This window comes from Syngnathus leptorhynchus, chromosome 2, assembly GCF_054491065.1.
Source record: "Syngnathus leptorhynchus isolate UIUO chromosome 2, UIUO_Slep, whole genome shotgun sequence".
Taxonomy (NCBI): Eukaryota; Metazoa; Chordata; class Actinopteri; order Syngnathiformes; family Syngnathidae; genus Syngnathus; species Syngnathus leptorhynchus.
In genome coordinates this window covers 11,984,754-12,000,434 of record NC_141196.1, presented here as the reverse complement: position 1 = coordinate 12,000,434, position 15,681 = coordinate 11,984,754, and the positions used below count along the sequence as shown (strand labels likewise).

Below are 15,681 nucleotides of genomic sequence, written 5' to 3'. Positions count from 1 at the left end.
GTGAGATGCAGTAACTCGATTACTTATCAAGAGGGGGAGACATTACAACACTCAACCAAATTTTGCCGCCAAACTCCCTTTGAGTGGAGAAGAAGAGCTTCTGGTCCAATCAGAGCCCGAATTCGAATCCACCCGGAAAGGATCCGCGTACATTTCAAAACAACACGAACAAGGTAAAGTTAGAGAATTTCGGTAAACCGACACCATTGTATTTGATAAACATACCAGCCATTAAGGACTAATGTATCGTCAGAACGTAGTGCTTTTGAAAAATCCTAAAACATTTGCAGGGACATTTAATTTTTGGACTACTTATTCTCTAACAAAGAGTAGAAGAATAACATTCTCAACAGGTCTGGCCAATACATTTCAAGTGTTTGTTACCTGGTTGCAGGATGTCCTGTTCCACGAGTGTGACCCGTGTTGATGCATCATCTGCGGACCAGGCACCTCGAGAACAACTCCACCTGATCCCCTGTGAGATTGAACACAATGGACCTGCACAGATTTCACAGTACTTCAATGCTACCATAAAGGACAATCAAGGTATAGTAAATGTAAGAGATGCCCAGTGATGATGTATATTTATTTTTCATGTCCCCTGACCTTGCACACGTTTCGTTTAATAGAGAAGACCGTTTCATTCCGAGGCCGAGGTCTCAAGGGGCAGGAGCTCACCTGCCCAGCAGGCTACACTGGCCTGGTGCTGAAGGAGATCAACATGCCCGGCACGGATCAGGAGGTGGTAGACATGACCAATCTCACTGTTGGATCCATGTAAAGATAATGTAGAATGACCGTGCTTCTCTTTTTCCTGTTTATGCATATTTAGGATCGAACCCTGAAGGTGTCTTGTCTGTTTGACAAGCTGACCTACTGGAATCTCGAGAACCCTCCTAACTCGGACGACGCAGTGGTGATGGCGATGGACTGGCCTGACCTTGCTCAAGCGGTGAGGATATTAATTATAATTACGGTGAACTTTGAAGAAGTACTTATAATACAATACAAAATAGTAAACCCACCTGATATAGACATGCCTCCACTGTGGGAGTTTCACATCTGCATTACAGTTCTGCGGATTGAATTTCATCTCTAGCTTCCCTGTGCTTGTGTGGTTTCTTATTCTATGGAATTAAAGTGCTTTGTTACAGCTGCACCAATTGTGAAATGCGCTACATAAATAAAGTTGTATTTGTTATATATCAAGATTGATTCATATACAGTATATGTCCTACATTTGACTGGTGACTTAAGAGTGTACCCCACCTGTCACACAAATTCCGCTGGGATGAGCTCCAGTTTGCCCACAACCCAAATGGTAACTCAGCGTAGAAAATGGATGGACTTATTCCACTGAATTTGATGTGGTTAGAATTTTATTTAGGTTGTCGATAATGATCGATGCTTATTTCTTCCAGATTCATGGAGCAGTGGAAGACTAAAGAAAATCCTGCAATCAAGAGGTTTGGCAATGCATATTTGGAATAAAATAGGTTTTCTGGTTACAGGCCATAGTCCACAAAACTGAGGTAATGCTTGTTACAGAGCAAAAAGTGAATGTATAGTTTGTGTTTTATGAATTTTGTATTGGAATAATAAAAAACAAATCACTTCACTGAAACATGTCTATACTAGTTCATCTGAACATTTCTAATACACGTTGGCTAGCTTGATGCCAATTTTCCATGACTCACCAGTGACCATCGACAGAACTGTAGTTTAATTTTTGACCCTAAGGAAAATAAAAGCGGTCATTCTAAGGGCTCACATGTAGTATGGTATTCAGTTCCAAAATTTCTGAGGGTCAACACAGTGCATACAAACTTAGGGCCAATGGCAGTAACATCAAGAAAGAATTTAAATGACCCTTTTTGTCTCATTGATTCCATGTTGATATTTTGACTTATTGACATATTTGCTGGTGTCCCATACACACTTGCTAACTTACGAAGCACTCAAATATAACAAATGGAGTACAATACATCAGATCGGCAATACAAATCTACAATGATCATCATTTTGTGTGAACTCACTTCTTCCTTTTATTTTGTCAATCACATTCATAAAACCTAGGATTGAGGAAAATTATTCATTGCAATCCAGTAAAAGGTCAACAGAACAATGAATTACATTATCTAAAAGTACAAGTGGGACAGAACTATCACGATTCAGCATTTTGATGTTTTAAGTGTGTGAAGACTAAAAAAAAATCATTTAATGGGGGGGGGGGCACTGAAATTCTTGCAGCCCCTTTTTCGCCATTGGAAAGTCTACCGTTGCTCTTAGATACCAAATGAATTTAGGGGTTGATTTAACTACACTCCTTATTTGTAGTAGGGCTGAAAATCTCAAGTAATTGAATGCAAAATTCGCACTGCACATCCTGCAATTTCTGAGGGGGAAAAAAAAGAACGCAACAATTACATTTCATTCTTCATTTCAGGCTGTAGACTTTATATATACAGGGGGTGCAAAAGCAGGTACTGTAAATTGTTACAAAAAGATACTAGCAAAGGATTTCAAATTGGTTTCAAGAGACACTACTGTCCACCCACTTTTGCACACCTGTATACATATGTGCACATGTGACAACACACAGAAAAAGAAAGAAATGACAATAACAGTAGATTATTTTTCAAGATCGTTCATCATTATTTTGGAGTCGGTTTGATCGACGAGCCACTGCTGGCATAGCGGTTGGCTGGCAGTGTGGGTTCAGTTCATAATCAGTGTGAAAGAGCGTGAAAGGTTGTCTGTCTACATGTGCCGTGCTTGACGACCAATAAACCGCCTCTCACTCGATGTCAGCTGGGATAGGCTGGAGCTCCCTACGACACTCAATAGCAAAATGAACGGGTGAGTGTTTGTTAGCTAAGCGGGGGTGGTTGTGGCATTAGCATGCACTCCACATCAGTCCTGCTGCGTTTGGGTGGCATGGTTTGGTCGTGAGCCTTGCGTATGTGACGATAGAGATCCCCGGATTGGGTGTAACTGCGGTAGCAGTAGCGGCACTCGTAGGGGCGCTCCCTCGTGTGCACAATGGCGTGGCGCCTGAGTGTGTATGTGCACGAGAAGGTTTTGCCACAGACACAGCATGTCGGGACATCCTCCGTGATGCCCTCCACGGTGTCCTTAAAGTCTGCTAAATAGGTGGCGTGGTCCGAGTGTTGCTGTTTCGTGGACAGTGAAGGCAGTAACGAACCCTCATCCTGGATGTCATCTTCAAATTCGTTGACCATCACTGCCGCGCCCTCTTTGTCCTCTTCCTGCTCTTCATCAGAAATGACAATGGCCTCCACTTTGACTTTTGCTTTGTCACCATTATTGTGCTCAGTCCTTAACCCAATGGGGGGATGCACTCTTCCAGCTGTCTCCCGCTCATTGACAGCTATGTTTTGAGAAGTGGGCGGCATGGAGAGGTGAGTGTTCTGGCCTTCATGTTGAAAAGAGATGACACTCTGGATTTGAATTTGGGGATGCAAAAGTGACTCGTTTTGTGCATGCGCAAGTGAGGCCATGTGTTGTTCTCCACCTGCAGCTCCTCTGCAATCCCACACCAAAGGTTCTGCTTGAGCATCTTTGTCTTCAGCCGCCTGGAGATCTGGTGACTTATTGGATTCTGAATGGGCAGCAGCAACCAATGTCGGATAGCTACCCTGGATGTCTGAGACCAGGGAAGACGAAGAAGGCTGCTGGTTACAGCTATGGTCAAGAAACAAACAGAAAAGATGATTATGAAATCTGAATTCATGAAAAAAACGTTTTCTGTTTAAACTCCTACTGGTGGCCTTCTGACCTAAACACTCTTTAAAGCAGCACTGCACTAAATTTACAACCTATATTTGATCCATAAAATTAGATGAATTTCTTCGCATCAGTATTCTTTTTGTTTTGTGATGTTACTCTTAGCTGCACTTCTTCCGGTATAGTATATGTATTGGTGTTAGATTTGGGGTTTCCAGTCTCAATGTGGTGCCCTGTAAAACTATATTAGGAGTGTGTATGTTTTTATAAACCAACTAGATTTCAAATTCCCCACAGAGGGCCACCGAGCAAGCCCATGATGTCAGTATTTTTGTGTCTTTTGATGGTTTGGTCAGAGCAAGCCAAGTGAGACTGCATTATTCATGTGCTGTTACCATACCAGCATTTGATGTTTATTTGCGGACCCAATTTGGCTGGTTTGATTTATGGTATTTGATGCATCGTATTGATAATATATTAAGTGCATGAATAAGGCCTAGTATTGGGCAGGTGGCTATTTCAGGCAACACTAAGGGCTTACAGTGGCGACTTGTACCTGTATGTTTCAGAGGTGCTGCATGGGCTGCAGAGAGCTGAGCCTTCACCCTGACTGCAATCCCTCAACCTGTTTGGACCTCCCGACTCCCTCTGAGACTGTACCGCAGCGGGTCCCTGTACCAGTTCTCTCCGTGGTAGCAGATGAGGGCCATCCATGCCAGGCTGTGTGGTGTCAGCGACATCGGCACTCGGGGGAGTCTGAACTCGTGCCTCTGATGAACCTTCATCAATCCTGTACTCTGACTTGACAGACTCCAATGTGCTCCGTCCTGTCATTAGGGTAACTGATGAGGGGGTTGTTGTCATGGCAATGAGATTCGAGTGATCTGCTGCCACGGTTACCTCAGGCCCAAGCCCAACATCTCCCCTCTCCTGCCTCCCTGTATCCGTTACCTTCACGGCCCCGATGCTCTCTTCAGAGCGAGTGCTATCCGCCTCAGCCATAGGTCCTCGTCTCTGCAGTCTTTTTTTGCACACCCTCACCACCTCGTTCATGTGAAGGAAGCTCGCCGCTGCCAATACATCCTCCAGTGACGGAGACTTCTCCAGTTGTAGGACCCCTTCATAAATGAAGTCAAGGAGCAGGCTGAAGGCGGCTGCCGTGACAATGTCACTGTCGAGTGTGACAGAGCTGCTGGAAGTATTTACACCAGTGTTACAAAGTGAATCCGAGTAAAACATGTGGAAGAAAGGCGAGCAAGAAGCCAGAACAGCTCGATGAGCCAGGAAACGGGACGAGCCCACCAGGACGGTGCAGTCGCATAGGAAGCCGCGGTGCCGCTGGGAGCGCAGAGCTGACAGCAGCTGCTGGGAATGCTGAGAAAACTCCATAATCTGGCAAACAAAGAAGACAAATAAGGCAATGACAATCTATGGGGAAAAAATATTCATTACACTCACCAGACATTTTATGAGTAACACACTCGTCATGTGTGCAGCTCAGTTGTTAATTGTTTTTAGTACAATTTCTAAGATTAAATAATTAACTTTACATTACTTTTGTACTCAATATGTACAAATAAGTTATATAAAAGTGTTAACATTTACTCATATTTGTGTAGTTTGACTTTTTGATGAATCAATATTGAATTGAATAGCAACTTGAAGTGGAATCGCAACCTAATGTGAGGGAGGGAACACGGCCCAGCCCTAATTCCAAATGATTTTGTGCGAGAACCGCGTTGCAACCTGGACTGGTCACCAGTTAATGGCAGGGAACATATACAGTAAAATAAGACATGTCTGAGTTTATTCAATTTATAAGAATAGACCAAGATAAATCAATTCTAAACTTTTTTTCCACCATTGATGTGGCCATAATAATTCTGTACATTATTTTTCATTATCCACATTTAAACTCAAGATGAATGGGAGTCGGCACAAAACCTCCACTACTTTAAGTGTCCCTTAAAACGTCTATGTGCTGTTTCACGAGTGTAAACAAAAAGTGAATGTAATTCAATTTTTTTTATAGCAGAATTGAAAGAAAAAGTTTGTTTGATAAAAAAAAAAAAAATACATTTACCTTTTTTTCTGGTTATAGTGATGTTGTTGGCCAGAATCTTAATTTTCACATTCCCTTTTTATATATTTTTTTCGAGTTTTGGATTCATGGTTTGATTAAAAAAAAAAAAATCAGACGTTCCCGATCAGTTACGAACACTAGTTGTTTAAAAAAAAATACTCTGAAGCAAATCGTTTTTTGAAGGACTACTTTTTTATTATACATACGTAACACCACTATTCTACCCACCTCTGCCAAATCAAACTCATGCAAATTCCAATAGAAAACTGTTGTGGGCAAAAACACTTAATGGAACGTGACTAAATGGTAACAACGTTAGACGAGACACTCCCATAGCAACACGTGTAGCATCACAAAACGACAACAAACACAACCTCGTATTTTAGCTAGCCGCTAATATCTATCCGCCACTTAGAGTCTGTTAACATGATAATAAACAGGCAAAGATGATGATCTTACCAACAGCAACAGCTGTCTTATAAGACAAACCACATATCCCAACGAGCAAACACCTCCACCTCTGGGCCGCGGCTAATACACCGGAAGTGCTCACTTGTTTTGACCGTGTCACGTGACGAGGGCTCGGGTAGCCATGTGAACACTCCAGCCAGGAAAAACGTACTGGAAGCAATCGCAAGTCACGATTAGAATGTTTTGTTGTTGTTCTCGTTCTCTAAATGGATTCTGACAGAGGAGGAAGAAGAGGAAAGAGAGGGAAACGTGGTGGTGATTGTAAAGAGGTGAATTTGTGTGAGGTGTCAAAACTACTCAAGCTGTACCTGACTAAAAAAATAAATAAAAAGTCCAAGTGCTGATTCGAGAAACAAAGGTTCTTTTTGGCATGATTTTGGCTATCGTGAGTTAAAGACAACAGGCAACTTGGCAAAGGGAAAGGGGGGACTTAAATATTCTTAAACGTTTATATTAATAAAATGACAGCCTTTCTTTAGGTATGTTTGTGAAAATTCAAATATTAACTCGTTTCCACGAGACCAGTATCATCAGACGTATATCTTAAAGATTATTCCAGTGATATCACTTATCTCACTGACAGAAAAAGAAAGTTATGCTAAGTGTAATTTTCTTGAGACAGCTGTTATGATATTAAGTTTTGATTATTATGTTGTGAATTTTTCTGATTCTAGTCCTATGTATTGGCATACCTATCGATTATCAAATTGTATTTCATGAGAGATCCACATTAGGTGCGTGTTATGCATGAATTCAATGAACTTGAATAGTTTGGTCTTTTTAGAGCTTTTACTTTTTAAAGATTGATAAATATGACAATAGCTACAGCTGTACAGTATCAAATGGCATTATAATTGTTTTGCTTTCCCCTGCCAGGACAAAGATGTCAGGTTGTCGAAATCTATGTCCTACGCTCTTCGCCATGGTGCCAATCAGATGGGTCTACATTTAAGTTCGGGTGTGTTGAAAACAGCTGCTTCTTATTCCATACCAAAAGGCATATAATGGACATATAATCACATATTAAATCACAACATTAAGGAAGAAAATTTGCAATTACTGGTAGATTATTTTTCAAAATCATTCAGCACAAATAAGCAGTGCAGGAAAGTAAAATAATGGATTCATTCAATTGTATTGTTTGATAGTGAACCAATTAGTTGACCTTCTGTTATCACATGTCCCAAATTCATTTGAACTTTCTGTAGATGGCTACCTGTCTGTTAAGGACCTCTTGGCTCACCCACAGTTCCACTCGTACAAACTGGAAGATGTTGAGAGAGTGGTGGCCTCAAATGATAAGCAGCGTTTTAAGCTTCGTCCTCATCCGGAAGATAGCCACTTGGAGATTCGAGCCAATCAGGGACACACGATGCAGGTACAGTATGTCAAGCTCAACCCTGCGTGGCTGTGACTGCTTTAGCTTCGTGCATATATTTGATCCTGGAATCTCCAGTGTTAATACTACATGGAAATGTGTGTCCAGGTATCCAATTTGGAGCTGAAGCCGGTTTTGGCCGGTTCTCCCGACTGTCCTGTTGAGGCTGTTCACGGATCCTACATGCGCAATTGGTGCTCCATCCAGCAGCAAGGTTTGAGTCGCATGAGGCGGATGCACATTCATCTGGCTCCAGGCTTGCCACAAGAGGATGGTGTAATAAGTGGTATGCTAAAAATGAACTGTGTGCCTTGCATCAAAAGACACACTTTTCAATGAAAGTGTTTTTATTTTTTTTCATTTTTAACTAGGTATGAGGAAAGACTGTGATCTAGCTATATTTATTGACATACCAAAAGCTCTTGCTGGTAAGATTACACACAGTTGATTGACATCATGTACAGGTCATCCAAAAAAGAAAAACTGACACAACTGAATGTGACTGGGCAGATGGTATTGAGTTCTTCTGGTCGGAGAACCGTGTGTTGTTGACAACCGGGAACGTTGAAGGAAAACTACCACCGGAGTACTTTAGCCGAGCTATACAACTCAAGCCTACGAGTAAGACATTCATCAAACGGGTCAACTGAGTAATTTTTTTCCTATCTTGAAGTTGAGGTGACGTGTCCTTTCTTTTAAGGGCGCATCCTACCACTGTGATGCCATCAGAAGACCGATCAACAAGTCCATCAAAATTTTTTATATCGCTTTTCTGCATTTGGGTCACGGGTGACCTGGAGCATATTGAAGTCGATTTTGACCAAGCCTCGAGAGGCAGCTTACACTTGGGACTGGTCGCCAGTTATTCACAGGCCACATAAATAGCATTCACACTCACATTCACACCTGTTTAAGATGAAGTCAACCCCTAAATTTTCTTTGAAATATAATGTTCTGTGAAGCCCACCTTGTCGAAACACAGTGTTCTGATTCATGTTTTGTTTGTGGAATATGAATTAAAGAGGCAAAAGATAATAAAAGGTGAATTTTGCTGCTAAATATATATTCCACAATTTTAATCAGAATACTGTTTAGACTAGTGGAGAGACATACTGAGACTAATTGTCAACAATTTGTTTCTTTCCCTTTAATCTTCAGTGAATAATAATAATAATTGGCAGACCTAAAATGATTCGAGATGAATGATCAGTGTGAAATTGCAATGGCACCAGATGCCTTGACAAAAGGATGTGAACACAAGTGAACATGCTCAATTTATTTGATTAAAGTGTAAGTGGTAAGCATTTGCTGTTGGCATCTGTTTGTGTTCTTGCACGGAATTCCTTAGCTATTGAGCTAGTAACACAAAGTAAGTACAAATACGTGAGGGTTGTTTGTGTAATGTATAGTATAGTAACTTGGTTGCTTTTGATCTTTTGACTTTTGTAACACTAGAAAGAAAATACTTACCATAGTCATGATATTTTGAATGCCAAAGATCATTTGGTGTATTTGAGTTCTAGAGCGCCTCGTGTCCACCAGTTAGCTTGTGGAAGAGTTCCTCGTTGAGCTTGTCACTCTTATCACGGCTGCGCGTCGACATGAAGATGTAGCCCCCGATGAACTCGTGAACGATCTTGCAGTCGGCCGTCACGCAGCTGAAGGCAATGTTGATGTTACCCTCAAACTCTATGGCCACCTGGGAGGTGATTGAAATATATAGAGATATATAAATACAGATTGTTAGATTGTAGAGAGAGAGATAGAAATATATAGACGTAGATGTTTAAATTGAGATAGATAGCGAGTGTGTGTACACACATTCAGTACACACACACACACATACGTGTATTTTAACTGCAAAGCAACACTCATCTGCCATAGGTCGAAGGTTAATTGAAATTTGCCCGAGAGCTCACTAATCACACCTGTCTAATGTCCCAGTTGACATTCCACTGTTTCATATTGTTGTAACGCCAGGTCTTCACCACGTCGCCCACACCCAAGTCGATGCGGATCAGACGGTTGGGAGCGATGCCCAGTACCTCGTCTTTACGGCTTCCTTTGAACCTGTTAGACATTAAAAAAAAACGACTTTGTAGTTATTGTGTCAAGCTCTTCTTGTTTGGAAAGGTATGGTATGACAGTATTGGCGTAATTTAAACAATAAAAGGCTTGAAAACAAATGTGTGACTGAACCTGACGACTACATATGAGAGGCCAAAGTCGGGAAGGGCCTGCCAGATCTGCAAGAAGCGCGAGACTGCATCCACCATTGAGAGCTGAGCCACATTCTGGTAGGCATCCAGGATACGAGGGGTCAACTGCATGGTCACACGCACAGTCAATTGTCAGAATAATTCCCTTTTGTCTTGCTGGAAGTGAACATTTAGTTGGTCCAAGTTCTGTAAATCACCTCAAAGGCCCAAGTGCAAAGTGTAATGTTCTTATTATCTACAACCTCACCAGGATGAAATCTATCTCAGGTCAAGGCTAAATATACTTTTCCCTTGCCAAGAAACCGAGGTGTCTTAATTTAATTTAAGATGAGACAACTAGACTATCCAATACTGTACATTCAGATAATCTCAGTGAAGTTTCCATATATTATCATTCTTTGCAGAGGATAAAGAACACATGCCTATAGGTATTATTCTATTGCCCATATTTGTTGCACAATTGTTTGTTGACCATCCATGACATTTTTGCAGTGATGAAAACCATTTTTAACACAGATTGGCTTTGACATCAACATCTGTATTCCCACCTGTTTGGTTTTGTACTTTTTATGATAGCGGGGTGACACCAAACTGAGCGTGTTTATGCTTTCGTCTGTAGCAGCTGCGTTGCCATGAGAACTTGAGCTTGTGTTTTGCATTGCCAAGAAGGACCGGATGCTGCGTATTTCGCTATGGTAGCTGCTGTCTGCCAAGCTCTTGCCTTTGGAGGCCAGACGACATGCAGCCATCCACCTTGCATATTGCTCCTCCTACAAGAGAGAGATGGTCGAGAATAACGCCCTCGTTAAAAGGTTGAGAGCGAGATGCGAGGTGTGGATGGTTTGTCCTCACATTTTCACAGCGGAGATAGACTTCATTCATGCCCTCGGGAGCTGGTATCAGCAGCCTGATGAGGAACTTTTGAGCTGCCATGTTGACATCTGGCACCACTTCACAGCCTGTGTGTCAAATTAAGGGTTGACACTACACCTTCATTTGTGTTGTGCCATGCTGGCAATGTGGGTCAAGGGTCACCAGTGTTAATGTTTCAAGCTACAATAACATGCTATACCTTTGAGGTTAATTTGTTGAATAGGCTCTCCAATGCTTTCTTCTTTGCTCTTGAAATAGGAAATTGAGGTGTCCTGGAACTTGAACCAGTGCTGCTTGTATCCCTTCAGAGTTAATCTCTTTGGCCTGAAACACATCAGCATTTCCAATTTGGGCTCAAATGTGTTTTGGAACAGGCTCAAATGAACGCAGCCTGTGTCGTCTGCCTGCGTTGTACAACAGTATTTCTTTTCTACACTTGGTCAATGCAGTCAGTGCATTGTTTTTGTGTGTTTTATAAATTAAAGATGTCAAATAGAGGCAAGCTATTCGTATTGGGGAGGAGCCTGGGGTGTCAGTTTCTCTTGCCAGTTCATTGTTGGGCTTGTTCCCTATCCCCACGTCTATAGGATTACTGTTCAATTAGTCTTAAGTATCAAAGAGTACCTGAAAATCTTCAGGTAATCGTTAAGTTCCGGTGCGGTCATGTTATCCTGTAGGAAAAGAAAAAAAGATAAAGTTTTCAGTTGCTTGGCGTTCTTCGTTGAATTCTTAATTGCTCAGAAGGCTGATGACATTGAATGAAAGACAGCATTATGCATTCATCGTGTCTGACCAGCATGTCAGAGGCAGAGCTGCTCTCGCTCTCCATTTTGGCCTCCAGGGATTGAAGCGCCGACTCAAGGTCATCCATGGCTGCCGTCGAGTTCATTGTCTGCGACTCTGACTGCGACACCTTGCTGACGTGATACTGCAAGAGTGAATTTTAGATGCCAGACAGCAAGACAATGTATTATGGGGATTTTTCAAATGAGCAGTTTCTTATTCCGCTTTTCACGCTTTTTTATTTTTGCACGCCGCAACAGTGCTCTACCTGTAAAGCTCCAAACAGCATCATCTCCTCCTCAGTGCAGTCAATATCCTCCAACAGTATGGCCCAACGAGCTTGTTCGTAAAGTAGCGTCAGACGCACCATATCATACTAAAAATATACAAACATCTCTCCTGAGCATTGAATTCTGAGACACGATCAATATGTCCAATTATACGTGTACCTTGGGTTCTATATCATAGAAGGCAAAATATTTGAAACGAAGCCACAGTCGGTCATTTTCTTGGATGCCCTGCTGCATCAGACAACGGGACGAATCCAACCACCTGAGGGAAAAAGGTCACATGCATTTATTTGATCGGTAGCAGGGATGGGCAACTGTACTCGGATTGGCCCCGGATTAGTTTTTGCCAATAAAAAAAAAATCAGTTTTAACTAGTCACTGAATGGCTGAATCAGTACTGACATTCACGTATTGCACTTTGGTCATTTTCTGGCATATTCCGTTTATTCATTAACGGGTTCAACATAGAAGCGTGCGTGTGTGGTGAATGTACCTGCCGTTGATGTGAGCCTTGTCCACCACGCTGGCTGGGCGGTACTGCTTGGTTACGACTTCAGGGGCAGGAGGAGGCTGAGGGACTGACAACATCTTGTAGATGGCCTCCAACTGAGGCGAGCCGACAAAATGAGCGGGCATGCCGTTGTACAAACTGGGCAGGGATGCTGCGAACAAAGAGTCATGTGAAAAATGACTCTGATGTTGAAAACATAATCCAAAATGTTCATTTTTAGGACGCTTACACAATAAAGAATATTTTCTTGTTATTCTTAGGGGAACAAGCAGAGAATAATAAACTAAAATCTTGCACAAAAAAGGAACCTTGTCTCAAGTATTTTGTCTTTATTTCTCTTATGTTAGGAATTAGTTTGTCAAAACGTGACTCCACAACAAGGCTTCAATTTTTCATCCAAATGACAATATTGATGATAGCGGGCGGAATGATGAGTATACCTGAGGAGAGAGGCACCACAGTCAGGTCAAAAATCTCCTCTGCCGAATTTTTGTCCTTCTTCTTTTTCTTCTCCTCTACTGGCCGAAGGAGTGAGAGCTCCTCTGGGTGACGGATATCTGTGGAGGTCAAATGTGCCAAAATGTTCAATTGAATTCATTCAATTATTCGACTCCTTTTTGAAAAAGATGTCAGTGTGTGAAGACTGACAGCGCTTGTGCACGTGCAGAGAATAATTCATCATGTTCAAAACTAAAAAAGTAACTTTTGTAAGTCCTTCTTAAAAAAAAACCCCCACAGGTCAAATGGGGTAACAGGCATAACTGAAAATCAGTGTTTATTTTTTTTTAGTGGCTTGAAGATTAAAATCCCTTTTTTGTTATAATGTACATTTGCAAAATTTGCTCCAGTATCGTACCTTTTATATTCTAACTTCCTGTTGATGGAAAGTTTTTTTTCTTTTTAAAGGATACTGGCTGATTTGAATTGTTAGCACACATCAGTATAGTTTTGTGAAAGTCAAAGGATGATTACAACAAGGTAAAGACTTGTCTGTATCAGAATTTAGGTCCACTCCGATATGATTTTTTTTCAAACTGATTGTAGTGTGGTCAAAGGATTCAGATATAGAGAAACAAGACAAATACTTGAGGGAAATGTAGGTAAACATGTGCAGATGTAGTGTGTCTGACTCTGGATCCAATGTTATGTGTTCAGTTCACATCAGTGTCAATTGGGACTCAACTCTATGCATATATATTGCTGTTTAACATTCACTCAATTGGCTGTGAGAAATCACAACTGATTTTTTGCTTGTTTGTTTTGCAGCTTGCAAGCAAAGTCGAGACCAACTTCTAACCTGTTTTGTCATGCACACCATGTCTCCGACTGTGATCCGTCAATCTATTCATTTCGGTCGCTATCACCGCAAGCTTTGTGCCGCATTGGTGGAGCAGATCAGAGAGTTCTATAATCAAGATAATTCAGGGTCCTTGCAAATGAGTACTCAACTGAGGTCAGAGCAAAATTTCACAATGTATTTTTTGAAAAATAAGGACAATAGCACTTTATAATGTTGTAGTTAATAAAAAAGACATGTTAAAAAAAGTAATATAATAAGTAAACTGTTAGTTTTGATGAATTCATCGCAACTTCCTTTAAGTGACTTTGTAAGATGCTGAAATGTTAGTCGTAATAGTTGTTTTTCGCAGAGGATAAAGAATATAGACCCGTGAGTATGGATGTATTGTATGTCTGTATGTGCTGCTTCCCCATTTGTAATCAAGAATACAATGGGTTACTCGCGCGGTCACACCTTAAGACACCTTAAGACAAAAATAGGCAACTTTCCATAATATTGTATGCTCCTTTTACTATCTTGTACAAATGATACGACATCACACATCTGTTAAAATAAGAATTAAAATGACTGACATAGACATCGATGGTGAATTCAAGTGCTCATTGGGTGTCCACTGATGCAAAACCTAACACGGGTTTATCATTACTCACAGCAGCAACTGTCACGATGTTGACTTTACATTAGGAAGCAGCATCCAATAAATATGTAAAATAAAGTGAGTGATAAACTCACTGAGCAGTGTGCAGATGCCCATCACAGTCTGGAAGACGGGATTGGAGAAGCAGACGCAGAGCCTCAGGGTGATGCCGTTGGGCAAGTCCAGCCTTAAAGGCTTATGCTGCGGCATGAAGAGCAAACGGGCATCGGCGTGAATGCCATATTTCTCCAGAGTCCAGGATGTCCGCAGCAGCCATTGCTGCTTCTGTTCCCACCACAGCGCATGGTCCGACCAGTCACGCTGAATTTCTGCATCACGCACACAAACAGACAGTAAATTTAAAGACTTGTATATTTTTTAAATTATATAACGTATAACTTGCAAAACAAGTTACATCAAGAACTTGTAAAGAAATATGTGTATGTAGGTGCCCATACAGTCTGAGTCAAAGAGACACACAGCGACTCACGTGTCTTCTCCACAAGCTTGAGGACAACGCCTCCCACGTGGAGCTCAGAGGTCACACTGAGGCTGACAGGGGGAGCATCAGGCCCCAGATCCTCCACTGTGATGGACAGGTCCCACACCGCCATGCTGCATGACAGAAAGGGAATCGAAGGGGGACGTTATTAGGTTGTATCACACCACACGCATTTTTATCCTACAACAAGCACAATTAAATTATGTTTAAGCTCACTTGTGAGGCTCAGTCTCACATGATACACACACTTGATGGGTGAGGATGTCTAACACTTCCTGGTTCTGCCTTAATCGCTAGGGAAACACACTTCCGCTTTTTTTTTTTCCGTCACCACAGACAGAATATTTATTCAATGCCCATAAGGTGATCTACTGCATGTGAATATATGAAGACAAATGTAAACATAGTATGTTTGGACTGAAGGTGTGTTATTGTCCAAACATTTAAGATCCTAAAAGACTGATCCTGCTGATGACATGATTCACATGTTACCAGCAGATGATACATCTATACCTCTTTTAGGAAGACCAAAATGTATCCGTTGATCTGTTTTGGAATAACATTTTTATATTTTGACATTTTACCTTTGCCGAATGAATCAAAAAGACAGAACCACATCACAATACTAACACACCATACCTTGTAATTGTTCAATGTCACTGCCTATCCTGCACACACTTATGCATTTATATAGATATATAAGGACAGTACCTTCAGTCTCCTTCGTTCAATCGTTTATGAAATGGGGGCGGGGAAGACTGCTCCTCTGTCAGATCTGTGAAAAAGTCCCAAACTGTCATGAAAGTGTGCTGAAGTGTTTCTCCTCCCTCTGGCTGGGTGGGCTGTATTTCTGTAACTGTGTTTAGTGTTGTATGTTCCTTTTTTTT

The 15,681-nt window shown here is 41.4% G+C and overlaps 4 protein-coding genes across 4 annotated transcripts; 2 read left to right on the top strand and 2 right to left on the bottom strand.

The window, feature by feature from the left end:
- Positions 1-15: 15 nt before the first annotated feature.
- On the top strand, positions 16-1,667 carry rnaseh2c (ribonuclease H2, subunit C). Its single transcript, XM_085937962.1, has 5 exons — positions 16-173; positions 395-546; positions 630-742; positions 833-952; positions 1,422-1,667. The coding sequence occupies exons 2-5, from the start codon at positions 396-398 to the stop codon at positions 1,443-1,445; spliced, it is 408 nt and encodes a 135-aa protein (XP_085794088.1). The 5' UTR covers positions 16-173; position 395; the 3' UTR covers positions 1,446-1,667.
- zbtb3 (zinc finger and BTB domain containing 3) lies at positions 1,374-6,487 on the bottom strand. Its single transcript, XM_085937937.1, has 3 exons — positions 6,290-6,487; positions 4,304-5,139; positions 1,374-3,705 (listed from the first exon to the last, which is right to left on the bottom strand). The coding sequence occupies exons 2-3, from the start codon at positions 5,134-5,136 to the stop codon at positions 2,871-2,873; spliced, it is 1,668 nt and encodes a 555-aa protein (XP_085794063.1). The 5' UTR covers positions 5,137-5,139; positions 6,290-6,487; the 3' UTR covers positions 1,374-2,870.
- trpt1 (tRNA phosphotransferase 1) lies at positions 6,277-9,686 on the top strand. The gene is made up of 7 exons (XM_085937949.1): positions 6,277-6,570; positions 7,178-7,259; positions 7,510-7,679; positions 7,788-7,965; positions 8,051-8,107; positions 8,190-8,300; positions 8,380-9,686. Exons 1-7 carry the CDS (start codon positions 6,508-6,510, stop codon positions 8,397-8,399), a joined length of 681 nt encoding a protein of 226 aa, XP_085794075.1. The 5' UTR covers positions 6,277-6,507; the 3' UTR covers positions 8,400-9,686.
- Positions 8,023-15,674, bottom strand: fermt3b (FERM domain containing kindlin 3b). The gene is made up of 15 exons (XM_085937924.1): positions 15,506-15,674; positions 14,783-14,907; positions 14,388-14,621; positions 12,796-12,912; positions 12,338-12,506; positions 12,004-12,106; positions 11,823-11,930; positions 11,565-11,699; positions 11,396-11,442; positions 10,971-11,095; positions 10,751-10,857; positions 10,447-10,668; positions 9,879-10,003; positions 9,608-9,749; positions 8,023-9,378 (listed from the first exon to the last, which is right to left on the bottom strand). The coding sequence occupies exons 2-15, from the start codon at positions 14,904-14,906 to the stop codon at positions 9,199-9,201; spliced, it is 1,938 nt and encodes a 645-aa protein (XP_085794050.1). The 5' UTR covers position 14,907; positions 15,506-15,674; the 3' UTR covers positions 8,023-9,198.
- Between the last annotated feature and the right edge of the window lie 7 nt (positions 15,675-15,681).